Raw genomic sequence first — 26,296 nt, forward strand, 5'->3', positions numbered from 1 at the left:
TCGTTGAGATTGGTACGGAGGCGTTTTGAAATCAATTTTAGTTGTTTTCATGATAGCTTAGCACAGCTAACTACAGCTTATTTATAGAAAAAAAAAGGAAATTTTCATGACAACTTATCAATTGTTCATGGTTTTCGAAGTTCCCTGTACCTTGCCATGCAATATTGAACATCTTTATAGAACGCCTTAGCTCTTTTTGGGACAGAATCGTTTTCTAAAAAATAGTTTTCTTCATCAGCGATTTCTTCTGGATCAGTTTTGTAACATCTCTTTTAGATCCTCATCCTCAAGAACTGGTTCCTGTAACAATTCAAAAACATCCTCTTCAGGCATATCGTCGAAACCTTCACCACCGATGACATAAACCAGGAAAATGATTTCCGACCTGTGGTTTACATGCTGAAATTCGGTCGAGAACGCCATCAAGCCTTAAGAGTTGATGGTCTGGTGTCTAGTAGAACCGCTCCAATTTGCTCCAAGCATTCTTTCATAGTGAAAGATTCTTCTTGAACGGTCAATGTCGGATGCTTTTTTTATCATTTTCTAAATAAATCGCATCGTCCTGCCTATGTACAGCTTCTTGAAGCTTGCAATGATGCCCTGGTCAAGGGGCTAGATCAACAATGTTGTGTTTGATGGTAAAAACACCACTTTCACATTCGAGTGAGTGATTTGTCTCTTGACTTGAGGAACATTTCTTCGAACCACTGTCTAAAATCGGTTTGCGTGATCCCTGGTTTTTGGTTAGTTAGTCAATGTACCGGAAGCTGATCAAAATCCATGCTCTTCAAGGTACGAGGACGCAAAGAACGATTGATCAGAAGTGGCTTAAAAAGATGGTCTCCCGATGCATTAGCTAAAAAAAGAGAGCGACAGTCTTTCCTTCGCAGCTTTAAATCCGCGTTCTGGTCGGTATGCGTTTCCAGAACAGACCCGATTCACATGCGTTAAAAATCTGGTGGGCATTGAAGCCTCCCTCCCAAATTATGGAAGCCAATTCTGTTGGATAATTTCTTGCAGCGGTTTCATCTGCTGAAGCGCTTTGTTCCCGGAGCTTTATATTATGGAGAGAACATCGCTCAAGAAAACCAGCGAACCAACCGGCACTAGCGTTAAACGACTTGATTCAGTCACTCGAAGATGGCTACTGTTGGATGAACAACAGGAACCCTCTTTAGGTTATGTTCCTCGATCCACAAACAAGTGCCTTTTCCATTTTTTTCGACTATGGAACGATTTTTAGCCGACATATCAGTTCCAGTTGCCATTGCATCACGGATTCTTTTTTTCGTTTCACTAAAGCGTAATTCAGTGCGAACTTTCTGTTAACCACTGCCTAAGTTTCGTCTTAAGCAAGGCAGTCGAGGATTTCAATTTTCATCTCTAGCGCTTAGGAGCGCCTGGACTTTTTCTCCGAAGTGGCCATTGACAAGGTTGCGTCTGTAATGTAAGAACAATTATTTGATAATACATAATATAAGATTAAGGTATGGAGAACCAGAGAACGGTGGAAAAACCGGCAGCTGATCGGTTTCTAATCACGCAAACACTACGGAGAAAAGAAAGTTACCGTTTTTCTGATGAAATGAATCTCCATGATAGTCTGACCTTTTTTTTCAAACATTTTTTTTACACGTGCACAACAATTGTTCTAAAAAACAATATGGTGTACTTGATAAGTGCAACCATCAAAAATTGTTTACATTTCCGGTCTTAAGCGACTGTCGTTCAATTATTCATACACAACAGCAATTAAAGTTTCTGTGGACCATCTTGAAATCTCTTCGGTGAAATCAATCGGGGCTGAGACCAATCTTATAATCCTTTTCTTTTTTAACGAAGCCTTTTTGAAAAGTCACTAACTTAATGTCCTTGTATCGACGTTTTATTTATCAAGAGTTTCATGGTTAGTCTTGATAAAAGATATTTTGATGTCAGATCACTGTTCTTCGAATATGCCCTAGGTTGGAAGCTCCAAACGTCAGGAATTTATCCAATCACGTTGTTTAGTCTTCAGTGTTGAACCAACAGATTTCGCTTAGTCCCAATATTCCCAGTTAGCGGCGACTTGCCAGCGACTCTCTAGCCAGTTGAATCAGTTTGCCTTGCTGAGCAAGGGTCAAAACGTTCTAAGTTTCGATTCAAGAAGGTGTTTTCATGCTAAAGTTGATTGCACAAATTGGATTCTCTTTTCTCGGTTTCCGAAACAATTTTGATTCTTGAGAAGTAGGTTAAACCACATTTCATGCGCTCGTAACGAGATGGTAGCTGTAGATTTCCTCTACCCGTTTGATAACCAAGTGGTGTTTCATTCTAGAATAATAAACATATTGCATGGATTGATTTAATCACAGTTTCCGCTACTGAGACTTTTTAATGAAACCAACGATATCCAAAAACGGATGGCTCCTTGGTATCATTTTTGGCGTTTTTGGGACATTAACTGAAATAAAATGGAAAAAAGTTAATATTTATACACTTCATTTTAATATGAAGATATGAACTTTAACACAACTTAGCGAGATTTCAATGTATAACTTCCACTTTCCTAGATGCTTTCCTTCTGAATATTATGTATTGCATGTATTGTTATGCAGCACATTTGAAATGAATTTTTTTCAAACATAGACAAATTTCAGATATATGGCGTTTCAAAAGTCCACCGTAACCAATCTTATTCATCCTCCCACCATCACCACCCACTTCTTCACCCGATCCGGCTGAATCAAACAGAACAATAGCAACCGAAACAAAAAAAAAATGCTCCCCTGTTTTCAAGATTGCCTACATATATATTTAACAATACAGTCCAAGTATACTTTTATATTCTATTATAACCAACAATTAAAAAAAACTAGCATCAGCTCTCGCATCACAATTACACAACCGAGAGGAGAGAGAAACGAAACCAATCGTTTTTTACTAGAATGTGTCCTCTTCTTCTTTCTCTTCTTATTCTCTCTTGTTCTTCTCTTCATCCCGCACAACAACAACAACAATCCATTGTATTTCGTCATTGTGTCCACATCATCAATGTACCCCCATCAACAAAACCATATGTATTCGCGCGACGTTCGATGATGCTGCAACGGAAAAAAAACAACTCAACATCGCATCGCAATTTGCAAACAAAACCGCTCGTTCGGTTCGAAATCGAAAACAATCAATCTAAACTTGTCACGTGCACACACACACATTATCCACTCGATAAAATGCATCACACATACAACATCAACACTCACATGCATACACATCGCATCACTTACCAAAAACAACAACGATATCGAAATGCGCTCCAACGACAACAAAAAAAACTAGCGGAAGCAATCCTGGGCCGACACAGCACCCTGGAGGTGAAGTCTCTGCATCTGGGTGGGTTGTTTCATGCGGAGGAGGAAATCCAGATGACGGCGGCGATGCCCAACTTCGTCGGTCAGCTGCAGGGATTCGTGTACAATGGTCACCGGTGAGTAGCCCTGAAACTTGAACGGAAAAAGTAAAGTGAAGTAAAAATTCGTTGGCTTTTCGGTTTTGTTGCTTGTGGCTCCAGAGAGTAGAAACGATGCTTGGATCATAGAACGTAAAATATTAAGTTACTAATGATATGAAAATGTTAAACGATTAAAATCGAATCGATAACGAAAAAACAACTGAATAAACTTTTATGAAACAATTTATTTCTGTCACTTTTTTGTTAATGGTGGCTCCAGAGAGTAATAACAAAATTCAGGAGATCTAATGAAAGGTCGATTAATTTATCTGTTTTCGGAAAGTCTACTGTAAACTCCATTCAAACCGTGATATATTTTGCTGGTAATGCAGATTGGCCAAATTTCTGCCACCATAACGTAGGTTTCCAAACTGAATTTCATGGATTGTTAATTGAAGTTTTAAAAGTCAACATTGAGATTGAAGTAACCGCAGGCCTTAACCTTTTTGTGGAAGGGATTTGGGAGCCAAAACTATTTCGCACATAGAAAACATTTATTCCAAGCAAATTCTAGTAAATATATTCCTAACAGGATAGTTGTGTTCTTTAATCCAAAATGTAGGATCATTATTGCATCCAAATATTTTGTACTGGAACCACAGCAGAAGGAACAAAAATACCCCACCAAAATTTTCCCTTTCAAATTTGTAATGCTTAGCTAGCTTCGATTCGCTATCCAGTACACGTAAACTCGGGGTGGTCGTTTCTAAAGAGACTACATTCAAAAAAGTGCCGGCTGATTCCTTCCAAAAAAAAAGTTTGCAACCCTGCTGTCCGGCTGCCTTTAAGACTACTTGGTTTTGCTCGATTGGAATGACACTGTCAGTTATTCCAAAATTCCAATCGAAACATGACGCCTCTTTGTTTATGTAGCCTCTTTAGTCGTTCCTAATGCCTGGTCCATAATGATGGTGAAAACAACCCCGCCAAAGGAAAACAAAATGGGTGCCACGACTTTTGGTTCGTGAGGAATAAAAACAAAAGTTGTATTGGAGGGGCCCTTTTCTTGGGTGGGAGGGGTCCAAAACTATTACCACGACCTTTCTCGTGTCCAATGACATTACTACACCAAATTTCAAGCTGACTCATCTTTATGTATAAGATTTAGGATCACTAATTTGAATTGTGTTTCCTAATCTTTCTAAGCGTTTTGTCGCAAATTAGACCGAAACTTGGAATCGCAACTTTAGCATGCGTTTGCTAGCCATTCGATTTACAAATTCCGATAAAGTCTAATTACATTTCTTTCCCACAGTTACGTCGATTTGGTAAAAACGCTTGGACCGGAACTATCAGCTCTGCCGACAACATCCTTCAAGTTGACGGCCCGGTTCGTGAATTCCCCACCCGGATCTCCCTATCAACCGGCAACTTACCGCTCAAAGCACTCGTACGTAGGTCTTCCGATGCTGAAGGCCTACTCGTCCGTTTTCATTGACTTCCGATTTAAAACGCTCGAACCGAACGGGTTGCTGTTCTACAACGGAGGCAAACGAAACGACTTCCTGGCCGTGGAGCTGGTCAATGGACACATCCACTATGTGTTCGATTTGGGTGATGGACCGATTACCATCCGTGACAAGGCAAGGATTCACATGAACGACAACCGCTGGCATTCGGTTAGCATTCGACGGCCGGGACCCAAGACACACACTTTGGCGGTGGATGAATCGATCGAGATCTACACGGCAAGCGGCAACAATATGCACCTGGAGTTGGAAGGAATTCTGTATGTGGGAGGTGTATTCAAGGATATGTATACAAGACTACCGTCGAGCATCGCATCGAGGATCGGCTTCGAAGGTTGCATGGCATCGGTAGATTTGGCGGATACTTCACCCAGTTTGACAGAGGACGCTGTGGTGCCATCTTCGCTGGTGGTGTCCGGCTGTGAGGGACCGACCAAGTGTAGCCAGAATGCCTGTGCCAATCGGGGGGTTTGTGTGCAGCAATGGAACGCCTACGCCTGTGAATGTGACATGACCTCGTTTACTGGACCAACTTGTTATGACGGTATGTCTTCGTCCTGTGGAATAAGTTATCATTGATTTTAACATTGTTTTTTCCCTAGAATCTATTTCTTACGAGTTTGGAAACAACAAAGGGTTGATTCAGTACAGCTTTCCACCCGGTCGGCAACCGGACACTGAGGAAGATAACATTGCTCTTGGATTCGTGACTACCAAAACAGATGCTGTGCTTCTACGAATTGAAAGCTCCACGACACAGGATTACATTGAAATGGAAATTGTAATTATAATTTATCAATGTACTGTTTAGAATTATTTTTAAATTATTTTTTTCATCACCAGGTCGAAGGAAATGTGTTCATGGTCTATAACGTTGGTTCGAACGATCTTCCGTTGGGCGAAATTGGTGTCAAGGTTAATGACAATAATTATCACGTTGTACGATTTACTCGGTCCGGGGCTAATGCGTCACTCCAGATTGATGACTACAACGTCCAAACACTATTTCCCTCGGGTAACCAAGTGCTAACTTCTTGAAGTGGGTTCAAAGCTAACATAGGTTTTTTTCCAACCCACAGGCCATCAATCAACCGTGTTCACCTCGATGGCTAACATTCAGGTTGGCGGTAAGATCTCGCGCAATGGCCGATCGCGTATCGAGCGCCCCTTCGGTGGGGTCATTGCCGGACTGTCCGTCAATCGACTCCGGGTGCTGGACCTGGCGGCTGAACGTGACCCGCACATTAACGTGCGGGGTGATGTGCAATTGGTAACTGGCGTTTTAGATAGAAATGACCAAAGAATGCAGCAGGTTAGAATTTTAAACAAAAAGCAATTTTTCAACCAAAAAATATCAATGACAAACAAATCGCTCGTTTTTTTCTTTTTTAAATTCTCTTGAACTTCTTAATATCTATTGATTGTTTTTTTTTTTCTTTCGAAGAAAACCCTTGATTTCTGATCGTTTTGTTCAGAAGTTTGTGCCATCGAGTGGAAACTTTCAACACAAGTTTCGAACCTAGCTGTGAAACAATTTTGATTTTTTGTATAGTATTAAATCTTAACGTTATTACCAGTTGAATTTAGCGAATACTGTGGCTTCCATTTTGAGCTAACAACGTTCACACTACGATGGCACAACATGAATATCATGCTAAATTGTAATTTTTCAATTATTTGATTTTCTTTTTCAAAACGTTCTAAATGTTTGTTTTGTGCTGTCCTGTTTGCGAGTGATTCAGTAAAACCTTTATCGATTAGATGAGTGTGTTCTCGTATTCTGCACAGATTTCTAACTTTTTGCACACAAACGGGTTAAATAACTTTCAATATAGAGCTGTTTCGACGACCCACATTCCGGAAAAAATGATGACAAAAGTCGACAAACCCCAACGAAAAACATCTGTTTATTTAGACCGCTTCAAAGTTAAAGAACAATATTCAAGCACATTTGATTTCTGTATATATTTCTGCTTTTGTGTTGTTTTAGAAAAATTCTAACCGAAGAAAAACCAGCTGAGAGTAATAAAAGAACAGATAAAAGAAACTAAGTTGCATGATTGTTTTTTATTTATAATTTGTAAACCAGCTGCAATCAACTTTCGTCAATTAAAAACCCCTTCCGAATTTCACCCCACGTTTTCAATGCTATAAAACCCAAGAAACCTCACGTCAGCTCAACCTACAACAATAACAAATTTCGAACAGCTACACACCAAAAAACCTACGGAAACACACGCACACAACGAGAATCAAAAAATTAATTATAAATTCTTCGAAGCACAGCACAAAACAAACAATAGCACTCAACACAAGTCCCATGAAACTCCTTCTAATCATGCACACAAAACTCATTACCATTCCATTTGTTTGGTTTTAAAGTCAAAAACAGCGTCTTATGAATGAACTGAAAATCCTCAAACAGTAAGAGTTTCGATTTTTTCAGGAATTTCAATTCATTCACAGCTTCATTGCCGTATGGTTTACAAAACTCATTTGTAGTGTTTAAACAATAGGTTTTATCATCTTTTAACGCACATCTTCCCTTCCAAATACGCCTTGTGAATCGCGCACACTATCACTCTTCCTCCTTTCGCTTATCTATCGAATATCTCACACTATCGCGTAACCTCTCATTTTCCACACATTGTACCAATATGAATGTATTTCTAATGGGCACGGTTCGTCTGTCTCACCCCGGCTGATCGAACCGTGGCGCTATCGTGAATGTTAATTAAAGAATTCTTCGGATGCTTTCAAGACACCGGCAAGCGGCTATCCGGGTGTGATGGACGATCTGATCTTCAGCGGAGCAGGATCTGGCTGCCGGGGAGACGACGAGGATGAGTGCACACCGCCCTTCGAGAACGGGAGCGGCGATGATCTCATTACGCCGGTCTACGTGCCACCGACAAAGCAAACGACTCCACAGGGTGGCAAAGGTGGCCGCAAGAAGGACGACGGAAAGCTGTGCGACGATGAGGACTGCATACATGGGTCAGGTTCGGGTGAAGTAACGGAGGTGTTTACCACGTCGACGGCCAAGAGCTCAGGTTAGTCGGGTGGCAGTCATATAGGTTAGGTTAGGTCATGTTCATTAATGTAATTTATTTCAGAAACGAGTCCCGAGATGACGTACACCACGATCGACTTCGATAGGAAAACGGACGGAACGACTACGCTGACGACACAGGGTCGATCGGATACGTATCAACCGAGCGAAACAACTCGGGAGATAGATACGACCAGCAGTGGAACGACGGCATATGGAAGCAGTAGTAGCTACGGTAGCAGTAGCAGTAGTGGAGGAAGTAGTTCAACCAGCTATGGAACAACTGTTTCGATGGGTACCACTACGGGCAGTACGAGTGGAACGACTGGTGGAACTAGCAGTAGGACGACCTTCACTACAGGGTCGACGGCTGGCTCTAGCACCTATGGTTCGACTACACAGCAACAAACACCTTCAGAAACGACGGTTAGCTACCGCGATCGAGATAGGGATCATATTCGAGAAACGACGTATCCTCAAACACCATCGACAACCGAAGACGATGAGGTTATCGATGTTAGACGACCTGAACCGGATGACGATGATGTTGAAACCGATGAGAAGCCGAGTGGTGGTAGAAGACCACCGCCAGTGAAGGTCATGGAGCCTCCAAATCCAGAACCAGAACCTCCATTTAATCATCCGCCGGCATATTCACCGACAAGGGTACCCAAACATAAGAGTGGACGAATCAATTCGGAAGCAGAGGAACGAACGGCAATGATCATCGGAATCGTAGCAGGTGCATTGATAGCAGTGATTCTAGTCATTTTACTTGTGTTGTGGATCAAGTCCAACGGGGATCGATCGTACAAAACGGAACACGACAAGAGTGGACTCTACGGACAGGGACCCAGTGCAGCTCTGTTGGGAGGAGCACACGCCAATGCACACAACTCCCATTACAACACACACCAACAGCAACCGCATCACCAGCAACCTCCACACTACAATGGCAACGGAAATGGTGGAGGTGCCATGGCAGGAAATGGTCATCACAATGGCGGAAGTACGCTACCGTTGAATGGATCTTTGCGACACTATCACAACGGAGGCAACGGAATGGGAGGAAACAATGGAGGAGGAGGTGGTGGTGGCGGAGGTATGGGAGGAGGTGGAGGGGGAAATATGGGCATGGGCGGCGGTGGAAACATGGGATACAGTGGAAGCGATAGGGGCAGCATGCAATCCAGTGGAATGGGTCAATCACAGAAATCCAAGAATCGAAACTCCAAAGACATAAAAGAATGGTACGTCTAAATGAGCTAAAACGCGAAGGGCACACTACTAAAAAAAACACTACCACTCTCAGAAACTCAAAGCAAAGTAAGATAAACACAAAACAAATACACACGAGCGCATCAGATAAGAGAAATGATATTTATCTCTTCACTGCGAAAACAACTGTAATGGTGAAAACCCACTTTCACCAACTTACACACATCCACAACACACCTTACTTATTTATATTCATCATTGACTACTCTTAATCATACTAATAAAGACGATTGTGATGAAATAAAAATAATGGACAGATAATCTAAGCCGTAACTAGGTTTATCAACGGACCCTACCAAATAAGAAGCGACCCCGATGAACAGTTTGGCTTAAAACTGAGAATGAAGAAAGCAAACCAAAATATGGAAGCAGAAGAAAAATTCAACTAGCATATAAGCAAACAATGTAAATAGAAAAGAAAAAAAAAGACAACAAAGACACAAAGAGACAAACTGAGAAATTAAAATGGGTACAAACGAAAGCAAGGTTCGAATGATTGTAGTGCATATGAGGAAAATCCAAACAGTGAAGAAGTGAAATATAGGTGTTCAAAAAACGCGCAGCCATCATAGAAACAGTCTTTGCAATGCAAGGAACCCATAAGCGAAATCCTTATTATGGAATGAAATTTGAAACGCTACCGAAAGAAAACAAACAAACACAAGCACACTTGTTATTGCGGTTGGCCTCTTGCAAGCGTCCGAGCCAAAAAAAAAGTAAGGAAAAATACTTAAAACTAAAATACAGATGGACATTGTTTAGATTGTAACCGAAACTGTTTTTCTTCGACTTTAATGGATGTTATTTCTTCTCATTATTAAAGTTCTCTCACTCTTTCGCTCGGTAAATTCAGCAGAAATGTTCAACTCTCCGAAAACGGAATCGAATTTAATAAAAGAAAAAAAAATAACATTGTAAAACAACAATCCCCGTGACTCTTTGTTGGACGCATCTTTTCCAAAAAGGTGTTTGAAAAGAATTTAAACAAACAAAAAAAACAACTGTCGCTAGGCGCAAATCGTTTTGGTGAAATGTTGCACCGCGAGATGATTTTTTCCTATAACCAAAGTAAAAACCTATCGTTGAAATTTGCGGACGATGATTGATTGATTGATTGAGGTGTCCAATCGTGACACATGTGAGTTTGAGATTAGTACAGAGCAGTTTACGAAGAGGAACTACACTTGTAAAATATCTTTGAAATACCAAAAAAAACTGGACATCACAACCAGATCAAATCTTTAAGCAAGCAAATTGTTTTTGAGCACAAATTTAAGAATACTAAGACTAAGCGAAACAAAACAAAAATCGTCAAAAAACGCAAAACAAAAACTACCGTATTTTTAATTGAACTTGATACGAAAAATAACTCGATAAAGCTACCAGTTTCTTCAATGTGAAAATCAAACTGGCATGGCAAGTGTTCTAGTTTAATCGATCTATGATAAAAATATCGTTCAAGTTTGTTCTTTTTTATGTTCTAAGAATCATAGTTAGTTAATTATGTTTTGGATTGGAGAAAAATTAACTTCCCGCCTTTGTTTCTACAGAAAATAAGAAAAAGCTAGAACAACATATTTACACAATCACTAACACTTTAAGCCAACACGAAATCCCAAATTCTAAAATTTCTTGAGACTTACGACCAACCAATGTGTAAGTAAAATCTAAACGAAAAAAAAAATCGAAAAACATAAACTTGAAACCGCCGGATTATTTTGACTACCAACTCAAGCCAGAAAACTATTTCGGAAGAATAAGTTTTTGTATCGGAAGCAAACAATCTTCTCTGCAATATTTTTTTCCAAGAATACAAAAAAAAACTTGAACCGACCACTTAAGAGGATCATTTTATTCTATCGAGAGCGACCCTACCGACAATTTGAATACACGAAACTTTCAAATTCAAACGTTAACAACTATTCAACTCAAAACTAAGGTCACCACATAAATTAAACTGTTTGTTTCTTTTTGCCAGAAATGAATATCTTCTTCTTGCACTTGAATGAGAAACATAAAAAAAAACTCCGTTACTTACTAATGAAAGAGCACACACAACTTTTACACTCGCAAAAAAATAAATTGGACAGAAGCAAACCAAAACTCTGCTATTTTATCTTCTCAAAAAAGAACAAAAAGATCGATGGCATTCGAAACATACTGCAAGAAAAACGATAGAACACAAACACACTCAGTAAAGTAATACTTCCCTATGTGAAAAAAAAATTGTAAAAAGAACAACTTGAAATTGAACAATAAATCGTAAATGTCCTTAAGCCCAGACCAAGTATCCATGAGTACTTAAACATACACACACAATAACAGTTCTCCATGAAAACACAGACATAACATACACACAAGCACACGAACACAAACACACAACTAAACATGACTGCAAACAGGATTTCTTTTGTGTGCTTTCATGGTTCCTCTACGACTTATTTCTCAACTCTAAACTGAGATTCCCTACGAATGACTTGAAATACTCTAGGGAACAGGTCTAACAAGGAATGTTAGAAATTGTTACAATTGGATAGATCAGAAATGTTTTCGAAAAAAAATAACTTTGAATTACGATACCGAAATTTGGAAAACGAAGAAAGTAAATGTTACAATCAGTGATGGTTTGAATCATTTGACTTATTTTTGAATCATTTGGTTATAACTTCTTTTGAAAACATTTTTCCATGAAATGATGTTCTAAACTTTAGTAGATACAGATCTAAGCTACAACTTTCTTGTATGTCATAAATATGTATCTTCAATGTGGTATGAATTGTAGGATTTAATCCAACCCGCTAATCCAAATGATTGTGATTACGATCATTGCTCAAAAATTTAAACTTTTCGATTTCTCATTCATAAGGCATAAGAGATACAGGTTTGTGTTGGTCACAAAAGTTGCAGCTAAGATCTAGTTCTACTAAAGTTTAGAACATCATTTCTGGGAAAAATGTTTTCAAAAGAAGTTATAAGCAAATGATTCAAAATTAAGTCAAATGATTCAAACCATCACTGGTTACAATCTTTTTTTTTTTTTCATTAAAAACTGCAGTCTGCTCATAAGTCAAATATTCTTCAAACGTGACCAATCATTTGAAATATTTTTTTGTTTGTTTTAAATTGATTGTGTTCCTTTCGCTTGATCTTACCTGCCACAATTGCTGAATGCTTGTTAGTTTGTTTTAATGCTGGGCCTCCAAGGAAATTTGTTTGAACACCTGATACACTTTTACTTGAACCACTGCAAAACTATTTTTCACAAATCTTTTTTTGTTGTAATGTATAACGGCATCCTAACAATAACTTTTTATGCAGGAACTGATAGTTTTTCTTTTCTAAATGTCCAAAATAATCACCTTGGTTACGATATTATCGATGAACTCAAGTTCTACAACACAGGATGTAGTAATTAATCCCCACACCAAGACTCTACCTGTAAAAGAAATTCAGACATACTCAGTTGGTTCAAAAATGAATGTTTTTGAAGATACTCACATGGAGTCGTGGCTTCAAACACTCCTTTTTTCTAACATTCACTAATTAGTCGCCATTTTCTTGTGATACCATAAGACCCAAATATTATAAATTTCGATCCGTTTGACCCAATCACCTTATTCCAGTCATCACAGGCCCATGAAAAGTTGTCTTTGGCTCACTTCAATCTTCAAGTCTTTTTTTAAGACGATTTCGCACTCCGCATTTTTCACTTTGAAAAGCTCCTCGATAGCTTAACTCAGAGTATCTGTTGACGAAGCATTTCGGGCAGCGGGTTCATTCTCGTGTGGTTGAACTTGGAACCTGATTATAGAATTTCATCCACTTTCATCATTTCACCATTTTCATGGTTCATATCATAATTTGTTTACTCCTGATAAACACCACTATGTGTGTGATGTTATTCATCTCAACGATTGCTTTGATGAGAGAATCTCAATACGCCTTCCTGCAGTCTTCTAACTGCCTCCGGTGGCTTCTGGTAATGGGGCTGCTCCTCTTCAACGGTCGCACCGGATCTCAATCGTCGCCTTCATTTGCACGACGCTCTAGTCCTTCTTGTTGCAGCTCGACGACCTTCTATGGCACTGGTTCGACGACCTTCCAGTGGTTTCCCAATGAATCTGGCACAACGACCTTCCCTGGCTCTAGTCTCGACGCTCTTCCTGCGGCTCGAAACTTTCCTTCCACCTCGCTGGCTTTCGTGAGGCCTGACGCCTCCGGTTGGTCCCAGTCCGACGATATCCACTTGGCTTTCCGGTTTGACGACCTTCCATGGCATCGGCTTGACAACCTTCCGGATCCTTTTTAATTGGTAAGCAGTGGAAAAACTTGGTTTGCATACTGTAAGCACGTTTTATCATTTTTGGCTATATAAAAGATGGTCATAGTCATGAACTGAAGCATTAAAAAAAAGGCTTTTGTTACAGATTTCAATTAGAGAGCAAAATGATAGAATACCAGAATCTCTTTAGTTACAAACCACTCAACTTCATTAACTTGTTTTTATAAGTATTTTAGATTTTCTTTCCTACAGCCAAAACAACTATACTATCAAATTAAAACATACAAACCAAGAGAGTTGAGAATGCATCTAAACGAGCGACTTAGGAATATGAATCTTATATGGAACAACATATCAGTTTTTATACCAGAAGCCTCTTTAGGAAAGACAAGAATAATGAAATACTTACAAAAATTCGAACTTGACATTGACTTTGATGAAGTAAAGCAAAACAATAGGAGAGAGTGAGCGGAAAGTTAGCTTATGCAATAAGACATCAAACTGAGTTCAGAAACAAAAGAAAAATCCTGTCGAAAGAAACAATCAAATCACTTTAAAAATTGACTTTCCCGCTCTCTGCTATCTTTCTTCACTCTCTGGATCTCTTGTTCCCTTCCCTCTCTATTCGAATCAAATATGAAGACACCCTTAAAGAAAGAAATCTCTCCATTGATTCAAAAGCCCCCAAATCAGAATCTATTTGTATAGGAAGTATCCCTGTTTACACTCGAATTCTCTTATCTCATCTTTAGATAGGTAGATCAAATGAACTCTTGCTCTTTGAAATGTTTATGTTATTCCCTCAATAGAATCAAGAAGAAGCTGTAGAATTAATTAGTTGAATCGAACCCTGCCTCCCTGAACTTACAAACAAAAACATCGAATTGTTTCCGGTCCCCCATTTTTTGAGAGACAATGTCATACAAGTGACACTATTCCTCAGATGGAAAAAGTCTAAACTAAACATAGATTAAGCCCTGTTAAACAAACAAGAAATTCAACCGGGCGCGTGAAAGGATTTGACTGACAACTTATAGGAAAATGGAAAAGCAAAAACATATTGTAAACCAAAAACATACACATACACTTGCATACCAAACACATAAATAGTTAAGCTTATCAGAGTAGGCGAAATGAATAGCAAACTAAAGAAATAATAGTTAAAAGGATGGATTGCGTAAGGAACGAAGCTTTAAGTTTAAAGAAGAAGAAAAACTTACCTACACAGACAAAATTTACCAAACTCCCTCCTCCCTGGCGGCTCTGGTTGAGTATTGAAACAACTCCTAAGCAAAAATAGCCAACATATGATGCAGCATCAAAAGCTTAAAGCAAATCCCTTCTCCTTGCGTATAAATGATAGTACACAAACTGAAACCTAAAAAAATGAAACAATGTAATAAAATCCGATAGAAAAACATCATGTTATTTAATTTACTAAGTTGTAGAATTTGTATAAAAAATATAGGTGCAAATAAATAAAACCAAAAACAGTAAAAAAAACAATAACTACTGATAATTACCGGAGGCGTTCAACAGTGTAACACAAAAATAATCGAAACACCGATGATGCAAATTTGATGAGATATAGAAAGTCGAAATCTATTTGAACAATACACAAAATTCGTGACCCTAAAGCATGCTCGCATCCAACCATAAAAACTGACAAACAAATCGGTGAAATCACATTTACAGTTCAAATTTCAAACAAAAAAAAACGGCTACAAAACTAAAAATCAATAATCTCGAGAAAACAAAAAAACAACAACCCGCGCAGACTCTGCAGCTGTCACGCAAGCAAGCAAGCAAACAGAATTTACCACAAAGACTTTTTTCATGTTAGGCAGTATAAGTTGATGTTACGTGAATTATCTACCATAAGAAAAATTAAACCAATAAGTCGGAACTTATCAGAAAGCAAATGGAAGCGGAAGACAAGACATAGAGAAAAAAAAGGCGAAAGATTACAACACAAAAGCAAACACAATAACAGTACATAAATTAATTATATATAGAGAACGAAAGATATACAGATGGATGATTGTTTTGGTTCCTCTAGTGTTGTTAAGTTGTTGTTTTACTTTTTGATATTGATTTACCTTTTATTTGTTGTTGTATCCGAAGAAAACAAAAAAAAAGGAGAAAGCAAAAAACAGAAATACAATATAGTGGTTAAGTTGTACGAAATTAAAACTGAAAATAAAACCAACAAAAAAGAAAACGTGAAAATATTGAACACGAGATAGGAAGAAACACGATCAAAGAAGATAAAAAGTGGAAAAATGTATATTTGAAGAAAAAAAACCAGAAAGAACTAAAACTGCAGTTTTGTTGCTGAAATAAAGATTAAAATTATAAAAAAAAAGGATGGTTGAATTGATTTCCCAAACGTAATATCACGCCATGATGTTTTATTTTTATGAATATATGTATATTTTTAACCCTCATCCGTCTCTGAAATGTTTACCCGTTACAATCCCTGGAGTGTCAATTTGACACTCCTGACTAAAACCAATATATCTCTCTTGTTTCCCAACCGATTTTTACAAAACTAATACTTTTGAAAATGTCTAAACGCAGCACAAATATGCTTATTAGACAATGGGGCTTATTCTGCGACGCGAGTGACGTGACTTACGAAATTTCATATCGTTTTGCTGGCTTAAACAGCGTCTCTAACCTAAAATTTTTCGTTCGAATGAGCTGTTATTGGTCTTCAGAGCTCATCGATACACAAATATCTTTTCTGAATGATTTTTTTGGGTCAGGACGAAGAAGTGAAATTTCGTGAGTCACGTCACTCGCGTCGCAAAATAAGCCCCAATATTCAGCTACAAGACTTCAGTTTTCAATTATTCAAAGCCTAAGAGAAAAAAAATCCGAAAATTCATGCTTCGGAAAAAAACTGTAGTTTTTTTTTACTTTGTGTCCAAAAAGCTGGAAGTGTAGCAGATATTGTGAGTGTTAATGAACACACCATCTACGGCTCTCCTACCCAATAGGCTTTGCCGAACTTTCTAATCTCTCTCGTCCGGGAGACGCACGATTTGTCTCAAAGATGACTCGTATTCAACTGGCGACGTCTCCCGGTTGTGTGTGTGAACTGAGAGTGAGTGAGCAGAAGACGAGACTGATGAGAAAACTCGACAAAGCCTATCGGGTAGGAGAGCCATAGATGGTGTGTTCATGAACACTCGCAATTATCTGCTACACATCTCCCCTCTACACAAAAAATGCGGATCAGAAAATTCCAGGTGTTCGTCTTATGGCAGGATCGCCATTGTGGGAATTCAACGTCGTATTTCACTGGGAATGGGAGACGCGTATTCAATTGGCGGCGTCTCCCGGTTGTATGTGTGAACTGAGAGTGAATGAACAGAAGACGAGAGAGATGAGAAAGCTCGACAAAGCCTATCGGGTAGGAGAGCCGTAGATGGTGTGTTCATTAACACTCACAATATCTGCTACATTTCCAGCTTTTTGGACACTAATAGAGAATTTGTTTTCGTGTGGTGGTGCACCGGGGCACTACCGGTAGTGCACTTTTTGCTGTTTTCATGCTCGTTTTCAGGATGAGTAGTCCACTGGTAGTGCACCATAAAGTGGACGGTGGAACACTCTGAAAATATTCGGTGTTGCTTGCGCTCTCACCAATACTATCATGAATTTTGACAGCACGTGCTTCCCGATGTAAACAAATATCAGCTGGTTGGTTTATTTCTATACCGCAAAAATTGCGTTCGAGCTGTTTTTTCTCTTTATTATCCCGAAGAACCGAAACTTGTTCCGGATTCAATACCAGTGCCGTTTCCAACAGAGGCGGAGAATTTCACCTGGATGGCACGTTTCAAAGCAAACAACGCTCCCAAGAAGAAATGTGCCCAGAAGGCTTGCTGCAATCGGTTCCAGGCGATGACGAAAAAGAGCAGCAAATCCGAGTGCAAAAAGGCCAACCCAAAGATCTGGTGGAATCGCCCAAACCGAAAAGTTTTCTTGTTCGGGAGGGTCCTATAAGTTGGTCTCCACAGCAAGAATCGTTCAGCTGCATCGAAGCTACTCTGCTTCGAGCTGTGCCTTAGGGTGACGATGCTCGGTTGCGCCAAGTCCCGGATTCCCACCCGTTGCCCTTCAAAAACGTTAGTTCGAGACTACACTCGTATGGGAGCTTGAATTTCGTTCGTTTCGGTCTGTTAGGAAAATTTACTCCCCCGACTTCCGCGATCTGACTTCGCCAATTTTACTTCCAAGAATTTTTCTTTTGTAATCTGGAAACGGAAATAGGTACTCGAACGAAGATGAGATTTGCGAGGAATAAACGTTCAAAATACCGGAACCTTCAAGCTGGGGTAACTGCAGTCTAGCAGCAGCAAACATAGACCGCCCAGAATCAGCCGGTATTGCAGTTATCATCAGAGCCAGAGGCGAATCTACCAAGCAAAATAAATCTGAAATCTTCACAATTCAACATAATACATAAATTCATGTTAAAATATTCATATTATTTACTAGACAATGATCAACTAAAGTAAATTTGTTTCAATTTTCGAAATCAAACGAAAACAAATACCAGCTGTAATGGATTTTTGACAGCTTGATGTTTTCTGTTGACACTGCCGATTTCACGTACACCAACAAAGGTGGGTTACAGTCTTTTTCCGAAGCATTAATTTTCGGAATTTTTTTCTCTTTGATTTTGAATAACGGAAAACTGAAGTCTTGTAGCTGAATATTGTCTAATAAGCATATTTGCGCTGCGTTAAGACATTTTCAAAACTACAAATTTTGTAAAAATCGGTTGAGAAACAAGAGCAATTTTAAACGAGGAGAGTCAAATTGTAACTCAAGGTCTGATTGTGGAGTTTTTTGTTGTCTGGGCTTTCAGGGTGCTTCCATAAAAAGCAATGATGCAAAATTTCAAGCCGCCAAACTTCCAATAGTGTCAAACTTACACTCAAGAGCGAATTAGGGTTAAACCAATCGAATCTCGAATTCCGCTTATTGGGGCATTTCGTAATTATTTGCCTGTGGGAAAATGATGTACTATTTTCACGGAATTTATATTTGACTTGTGAATTTTGAACGCTGATAAATTTCACCGTGAATGGTGTTGTTTCGGAAGAAAAAAAATAGAAGAGTATGTTCAATGTGCTTACTATTTAATCATCCAATTCTTCATCGTCACTGAAGTACGCACTCTGTTTGTACTTCTTCCTTTTAACAGCAGCTGAAGCATTTTGTCCTTCAGTAATTCTACGTAATCTATCATCCTCGCCATCATTGCAATCCCATTCCGAGGAATCAATTGCAGCGTCGGCATACCTTTTGCTTCGGTCAACGTTCCTCGACTTTCCCACCTTCCGTGGAGGTGATTTGTCGCCCAGAACATTCTTGGGACAGTTGTAGCTCATATGTCCCTCTTCGCCGCACTCATAACAACGGCTTTTATCCGGATAATCTCTCCGTTTGCCGAACTCCTCACCCTTCCCATTGTCTTTGGCAATACTGACCTTCAGCGTGCGTCCGAACATCTAAAATATTTTTTAAGTTGTTATTAATCAAAACGAGAAAACTACCAAAAGGGAACTCACTTCGGTATTATTTACGGCAGCACAACATTGGTCAGCTTCTTTCGTAGAACCAAACATAATGAAAGCAACTCCTTTACTTTTGCGACTTTCACGTTCCTTCAGTATGGTTACCCTAGAAAAGAGAGTGCTGAGCATGGTGAGTCGAGAACATTATTCTATCGCCACCTACCTTGCAATTTGACCGTACTGTTCGAATATCCTCCGCACGTCTATGTTTGTTAGATCGAAAGGTAGATTGGAAACGTATACGGTGCTCCGGATTGAGGAACCCGAACTGGCCATAATGCTAATAGTTCGAACCTGTAGGAATATTTTATAAAAAAAGTTCTCTCAACTGATAAGCCGGGTTGTTTACAAACAAATGCACGCTCGCAAAATAAAAACACACATACACAACTTATTACTCATTTTTCACAAGAGGTTAATACCAAAAATTATTTAAAAAAAATATAAATACTAAAGTTTTAACCCGAATGTACCTACGGATAGAATAAAGGAGAAAATAATTTCCATAAAATTCAGTGCAAATACGGTCAACAAAAAGACAAACATGTTCGTTCAATACATAAATCTAATCTTGATAATGGATTTTTAGTTTTACCGAACGGTCCGTAAAAACTGTAAATGTTCATTAAAAAAAGGATTTTGTAAAAAATAACAAAATTTCGGTAGAAATTATCGAACGCTCGAAATCCTCATGCTTAATAGATTTACTTTTTACAGTTTGTTCGTTGAATTTTACCGAAGCTTCGGTAATTTTTTAACTGAATAACGCCCTCACAGTCCCAGTCTTATCGGTCATAACAAATCATCAGGCTGATTAACATTTTGTGAATTCGGTGTTAAAATTGTAGTTCGTCAATTGTAGTACAAAAAACTCGCATGGTCTTGGTAACTGTGCGCTACGTTTGCTCGTCAGGTTTTCTTGTTTCCAGTGTGACTTTACTTCTTCATGTCTATAGAGCTGCAAGGTTTTTCAATTTCAATCTTTCATATTTTTCTAAAGCCAAAGCAACTGCTTCTCGAAATTCAGTAGGCACTAATCGTTCTTCGAATTGTTCGTTCCAACTTCCAATCGTCATCATACCATAACGGCCGCAACACATAATGGAAATTTTAAGTTATTGAGAACTGCCCATATGACGTTTCGGATCAATCAGTCGCGCTTCAACTTTATTTTTTTGTTTGTTTATTTTTAACCACTACAGCTTAGCAAAAGCGATCGATGCTAAACCATTTTCCTGACTTTTGACTTGAATCGGTAAAATTGCAAAATAGAAAAAATCCTTATATCGCGAATGCAGTGTTGGGTTGGCAACTTACCATATCGATACAGTACCTAATAGCCTTGGTTTTATTTTTGCCTAACAAGAATAAAGAAGTGCTCTTATTTGTTTTTATTTATTACGATTTTTACCCCTACATTCATAGTTTGTGTTTTTGCAACTCGGAATTTCCCACCACTTTCATATTTGTTTAATCAATTCACCTAGCGCCTTACAGTTATGAGAGAAATAATTTCCCGATAATCTGTTACCCTCTTGAAAGGATATTTTAATGATGTATTTCGTGTTCGTTTTTTGTTCGAGGATCAAAAGGAATCTCAAATTAATGCCAACTGTTATAAATCTAAGGTTAATGGTGTTAACGAAAGTTTACGTTAGACAAATCTTTAATAACAGAAAATAATTTCAATAGATTTATAGATTTTTTTTAGAAATAGATTAAATAGTTTTTAGAACTAGCAGTACGAATTTCTCTCGTTGGAATATAAATACGGCACAATGCCAAGAAGCTGCACTTTTACCACCTAATGTCTGAAAATTTCATAGTTTCTACTTACTTAGAGATCTACCAATAAAAGTAAAGATTACAGTACAGTAGTTTTGCTGAAGAGAATGGAATGAGAGTTTAGTCGACAAGTTTCAAGTTTGAGTGAATGTCCGTTGTGCGTAGTTGAAAAAATTACGGGATACTGACTAAAACCTACCCACCTTCCTCTAGAAGACGACCTTATAGCTCGCCCTGTTCACCACCCTTTTTGATGACCTTAAGCTTCTCTTGCTTCGGTTTGGGAGTATCGTTGGGGATAGTTTCGTGGATCGGTGCCGGTTTAGATGGTGGTGGGGTGGTGGTTGTGGGTTGTGGTTTTGGGGCATCAGCTGCGGGTTTGGGTTTCGTTTCTTGCTTTACGGGTGCGGCAGCAGGTTTCTCGGTGGTCGGTTTAGGAGGTGCGGTCGTAGTCGTGGGTTTCGGGGTTGTCGTTGTGGGTTTTGGTGTCGTCGTAGTGGGTTTCGGTGTGGTTGTCGTGGTGGCGGTTGTTGTGGTTGGTTTTGGTGTGGTGGTAGTTGTAGTAGCTAGGAGAAAAAAATAGGTTCGATAAAAGATTTCAATTGAATTACATTTTCTACCGAATATTCTGAATCTGTTGATTCGATGTGCGCTTTTTGAAAGTGACTTCCGTGCTCATATTTGCCTCCGATCCAAGCTCCTCAAATTATATTAATTGTGATAATTTTTTTTTTCAAAAATTACTTACCGGGCTTCTTGGTGGTTGTGGTGGTAGTCGTTGGTTTCGGTGTTGTAGTTGTGGTTGTTGTAGTAGTTGGTTTCGGTGTAGTCGTTGTTGTTGTAGTGGTAGTAGTAACAGGTTTAGGTGTAGTTACAGTTTCCGGTTTCTTGGTTGGAGCAGATTCGACTGGTTCGTATCGTACACTCTGCACACGAACCTTTGGCACTTTAGGAAGCTTGACACGGGCCAAGTAGGGGTTGTATGGCGAGCCAAGGTAAAGATAGTCACCCAGCTCAGCCACGTGCGAAATCGAGGCCACCGATTGGTCAAAACCATGCAGCGAACCGACGATGTTTCCTGACCAGTCCAATCGAACGATCGTGGTGCGTGGAGGATTCATGAATTCCGTCATTGCGAAGTTACCGATAGTGTAAAGCAATCGTTTGGTGTGCTCATTGGGCATGACTTGATGGATCAGTTTGAACGGCATTTCGGCAACAAACAACATACGGGCTAGGAACTTACGAATCAAAGGTACTCTAGATAACAGACGAGTGACGGACGGAGATTCTTCATCAATTGTCAACACCAAAGGTGTCCAAATTCCTTCTTCGTCGGCAATCAGGTTATCGGTAAGACCTGGAAGTCCATCAACGAAAATGTCTTCGGTACCAGCTTTGGGTCCAGTTAGATAGTAACGACGTAGCGAAGCTGTCATGGTTTCGGAAACCACCACAAAATCTTCGTTCGGACTCAGCACAACTCCATTGGCGAAATACAAGCGGTCAATCAAAAGCGTGTTCTTTTTTGTTTTCCTATCAAAGCGGAACAAACGACCAGATGGATTACCGAAGATCGTATAGACTCCATCATGTAGATCGAAATCGGAAGAAGATTCGGTCCAGAAAATGTCTCCATTTTTGGCAACAGCAACACTGTTGAAAAGACGTGCCTTGCGGTTAACTCCTTTGCCATCTAGGACGAGATCTGGCGAAACGAGCTGGATTTTATCTCCATTGACCAGACTGACTGACCAAATACCGTAGTACGCATCAGCAACGATCAGGTTATCACCCTGAGTGTCAAAAGCAATTCCGAGCGGCCTTCCGCATATTTCTGGCTCATATATTGATTCTATAAGAAAGAAAACCACATACAAAATTAGACAAGCTTAGCATTAGAATATTTCAATGCCAGAACTGACCGCAAGCGCGTCCCACTTTTGCCACGTGTGTGATGTGTTGGCCGTTGATGCGCACGATCTCGCCCCCGTTGATGGTGGTGTAGAGATCCTTGCCACGCACCAGCAGCGCTTCCGGTCCCAGCAGCTTGTTCACGAACAGTCGCTCGGCATTGTCCAGGTGATTGTTCGGTTCCAGGGCACCTTTAAGCTCCTTCGGGGGAGTGATGCTGTTGACGGATAAAAAAAAATTGAAAATTAATTTTAATATTTATTTTTGTAAATCTTTAGAGCAGAAATTATAAACCTGAAGTGACTGAGATAGGAGATTTTAGAACATTAAATTTCTGAATTGGACAATTTTAGTTAAAAAAAAAACCGTTCAACAGGATTTAAATCCTTTTTTATTTTTTTACCAAAATCACTTTCGAAAGATATAAAAATTTTATGTTTCTAGGGAATTTGTTTCAATTTAATAATTTTCAGAAAAGATTTTGGACATTTTGTAAAGAACCTATTAGAAAATTAGAAACAGTCATATCATATCAAGCCATTAACGAGAATTTCTCCAAAGTCGATTAGATAGTAAAATTGCAAAATTAACAATGTACGTCATATATCAAGTTCAAAGCCGATGGTAAAAAAAAACTCAACAGTTCATAAAACAAATCTGAAGATGGCATTCGCTCGGGTCGGGTGTAAACAGTACAGCACGACAAGGTTAAGACGTGTCTATCCATTAGCTTGACAAGGACAGAGAACAGTGGCATTCGTTCGTGCAAGTTGGGCAATTCTGAATTTTAAGATCTGTATCGTCATGTTCATGTTTTTTTCCTAAATGATGCAAAATGGTAATAATTGATGTACTTACGTAAACCCTTCGAACGGGAATGTCGTTTTCGGTGGCAATCCGGGTAACAGAACCACAATGAAGAAGAATACCAGAAAATTGATGATCCGGTTCCGGATGTATCGCAACAGTCCCATGGTGCCGGTTTTGCAGGGATTCTACCTAGATGTCCTACTACGATTTGAAATCTTTGAATCACTACTTCCTAAGCATAGAACGTTAAAATTTGTGCACTTATTCCCAAAACCTAAAATCGCGACACCCTTCGAATGATCAAGAAAACGGTCGCGGACCAGCTAAATTACGACACGACCACAATTTTCGCTTTTTCTTAACAGACTGCGGCTCGAGCAGCTCGGTGATTTTGAAGATTTTGAAGGATTTTGATGACACGGCAACGGCCACGAGATGAAAGCAGAATGGAAAAACGTCAACCCTGGAAAAAGTTCAGCTACGTTAACACTTTGCGACACGGAGAAAAAACTGTACCCAAGAACGAAAAAATCAGTTTTTTTATTTCACCACCGTGTTAAAATAAAAAAGATACAATTCTGTAACAGTTTAGTTATTACTTAACTAAATACAGGCGATATTCAAATACTGTGTCTGAAATAAGTCTTGAACACACGATTTCCGCCTGAATGTATGCAACTTCAGCGTTCAACTTACAAGCAGAAATTCACTACATCGACTTTTTATCGTAAAAGTAAATTATCTTTACTGAGGCCTATCATAGTTTTGAAGAAATTATTAAAGACATTTTTATCCTAAGAGAGATAAGAGAAGAATAACATGACACAGGAAGACATAAAACAAAAAAAAATACAAATCGACAAAAAAGCGAAATCGATCGAAATAACATATTTGACGAAAAGAACAAAAATGTTGCATAATGCAATAATATCAATCCTTGAAACCATAAATCTTGAAAACTCCCAAAATCCTTAATCAGCAATTAGGTATGTTTTTGCAAAATCGCCTTAACTATAAATAGAAACAATTTTCACCATCAAGAAATGAATTTTAAAACTCGCTTGCAAAATGCACCCTGAGTTTATCATATTTGATGATTTTTTACTCATTTCACAAATTAAGAATAAACCAAACAAAACAATTAGGAAGCGTACCATCTAAATGTATATTTTCCGACTGCTGCTTAGTCGTCATATTAAGCAAATATAGTAGAGGTTTCTTGTTTCTCAAAAACAATACAACATTTTCCAACGGCGGAGCTCGAGTACCATCATGGGAGCTCACTTCTCATCTGGCACGAAGTCCTCGTCGTCCTCGTCATCGTCCGAGTCCAGCTCCAGGTCGTCGATGTTCTGGAAGAGCGATTCGTCGATGCGCACATTCTCGATCGGTTCTCCTGCATCCATGAGGAACTTGAGATCAGACTCGTTCAGCGTGTTGTCTCGCAGGAACAGTTCTTTGCCGGTCAGTTTGCGTGCCTCGCCGGCCGTTTTCTCCTTCCGCTCCGTGATGCCCATCTCGAGCTCGAACTTGGTCTTCCAGGTCATGAACGTTTCCACCGTCACTCGGGTGCCCTCGAACTTTTTGCGTTCTATTTCCTCCTGCCGGCGTTTTGCCTCTTCCTTCTCGTTCTCGGCGTCACTCTTTAGCTGGTCGTACTTGCAGTTTAGCCATTCCTGAGCGGAACTTACCAACGAAAAAATCATCTCAATTCCGATATTTTCCTGAATCTGCAATTAAAAATAATCATTTCCAACATTTAAACAAGTAGTAAATAGAAGCAACACTAACCGTAGCCTCAATATGTGCCAGAAGCTCCTCTTCGTAACCGTCCCGGAAATTTTCCGGGTCTTCAATCTCAACAAGCGGGGCAGTGTCCGGATATTTGTCGGTGTATGAAAATACGAGCATGCAGTTTAGGCCATCATCTTCCTGCTCTTCCTCGTCTTCGCCGCCGCCACCACCACCACAGGAATAATCGATGGTTCGGATGGGCAGTTTGAACCTATGCAAAGGTTCCGAAACCAAAACCTCCAGCTCACCGCAGTATATCGAATCGAGCGCTTCGATCTCGTTGCACTGATCTTCCCGATAGTTTCGCTCCATCTTACTAGTAATTATGTCGACTATTTGCTACTATTATTTCAACGAAACACTCCGGTTGTTCGTAGGATCTGTTAGTTCACTTTAAACGACATTTATTAACAAATAAACCGAAAAATTGTAAAAACGGCGTGCGGCAAAAACGTTCCCGAAAACCTTATTCAACGCTGCATCGGTAAACATTCATCAGCTGATTTGACAGTTCGATTCAATGGGTTTGACAAAACTGGTCGAAAAAGTAGAATAGTAGGAGAGTTCAACAAATTTGAAAACAAAAAATAGCATGGAAAACAGGATTACTTTCTAAATCATTTTGAAACAGTCAGTAAATGGGCTTTAATACAAGATTTTTTTTAATTTATATTTTAAGAAAAGAAAAGCTATAATCATATCGTTGGTAAAAAAAACTAAGTTTGACGATTCAACGAACGGCAAGAACTGACAATAATGACAATAATGACAAAAATTACAAAAATGACAAAAATGACATAAAAGACAAAAATGACAAAAATGACAAAA

General features: G+C 39.1%; 4 protein-coding genes across 14 annotated transcripts in view; 1 reads left to right on the forward strand and 3 right to left on the reverse strand.

The window, feature by feature from the left end:
* Nucleotides 1–9,386, forward strand: part of LOC129747528 (neurexin-3a) — a 200,796-nt gene extending 191,410 nt beyond the window's left edge. For 4 of the 11 annotated variants that reach the window (XM_055741795.1, XM_055741812.1, XM_055741848.1 and 1 more), the window contains 7 exons: nt 3,319–3,466; nt 4,746–5,503; nt 5,562–5,740; nt 5,803–5,974; nt 6,039–6,271; nt 7,700–8,012; nt 8,076–9,386. In XM_055741795.1, coding sequence (XP_055597770.1) covers nt 3,319–3,466; nt 4,746–5,503; nt 5,562–5,740; nt 5,803–5,974; nt 6,039–6,271; nt 7,700–8,012; nt 8,076–9,271 — 2,999 coding nt within the window. In that variant the 3' untranslated portion in view covers nt 9,272–9,386. The remainder of the gene's footprint in view (nt 1–3,318; nt 3,467–4,745; nt 5,504–5,561; nt 5,741–5,802; nt 5,975–6,038; nt 6,272–7,699; nt 8,013–8,075) is intronic. The other 7 variants (XM_055741819.1, XM_055741827.1, XM_055741855.1 and 4 more) reach the window with 3 other exon arrangements.
* Nucleotides 9,387–18,726: 9,340 nt separating this feature from the next.
* LOC129739879 (zinc finger CCHC-type and RNA-binding motif-containing protein 1-like) lies at nt 18,727–19,570 on the reverse strand. Its single transcript, XM_055731423.1, has 3 exons — nt 19,329–19,570; nt 19,160–19,271; nt 18,727–19,099 (listed from the first exon to the last, which is right to left on the reverse strand). The coding sequence occupies exons 1-3, from the start codon at nt 19,439–19,441 to the stop codon at nt 18,728–18,730; spliced, it is 597 nt and encodes a 198-aa protein (XP_055587398.1). The 5' UTR covers nt 19,442–19,570; the 3' UTR covers nt 18,727.
* Nucleotides 19,571–20,337: 767 nt separating this feature from the next.
* Nucleotides 20,338–24,077, reverse strand: LOC129739880 (adipocyte plasma membrane-associated protein Hemomucin-like). The gene is made up of 4 exons (XM_055731424.1): nt 23,723–24,077; nt 22,876–23,081; nt 21,699–22,805; nt 20,338–21,516 (listed from the first exon to the last, which is right to left on the reverse strand). Exons 1-4 carry the CDS (start codon nt 23,836–23,838, stop codon nt 21,173–21,175), a joined length of 1,773 nt encoding a protein of 590 aa, XP_055587399.1. The 5' UTR covers nt 23,839–24,077; the 3' UTR covers nt 20,338–21,172.
* Nucleotides 24,078–24,815: 738 nt separating this feature from the next.
* LOC129739882 (RWD domain-containing protein 1-like) lies at nt 24,816–25,974 on the reverse strand. The gene is made up of 2 exons (XM_055731425.1): nt 25,466–25,974; nt 24,816–25,404 (listed from the first exon to the last, which is right to left on the reverse strand). Exons 1-2 carry the CDS (start codon nt 25,778–25,780, stop codon nt 24,955–24,957), a joined length of 765 nt encoding a protein of 254 aa, XP_055587400.1. The 5' UTR covers nt 25,781–25,974; the 3' UTR covers nt 24,816–24,954.
* Between the last annotated feature and the right edge of the window lie 322 nt (nt 25,975–26,296).

Source organism: Uranotaenia lowii, chromosome 1 (genome assembly GCF_029784155.1).
Source record: "Uranotaenia lowii strain MFRU-FL chromosome 1, ASM2978415v1, whole genome shotgun sequence".
NCBI classification, from domain to species: Eukaryota; Metazoa; Arthropoda; class Insecta; order Diptera; family Culicidae; genus Uranotaenia; species Uranotaenia lowii.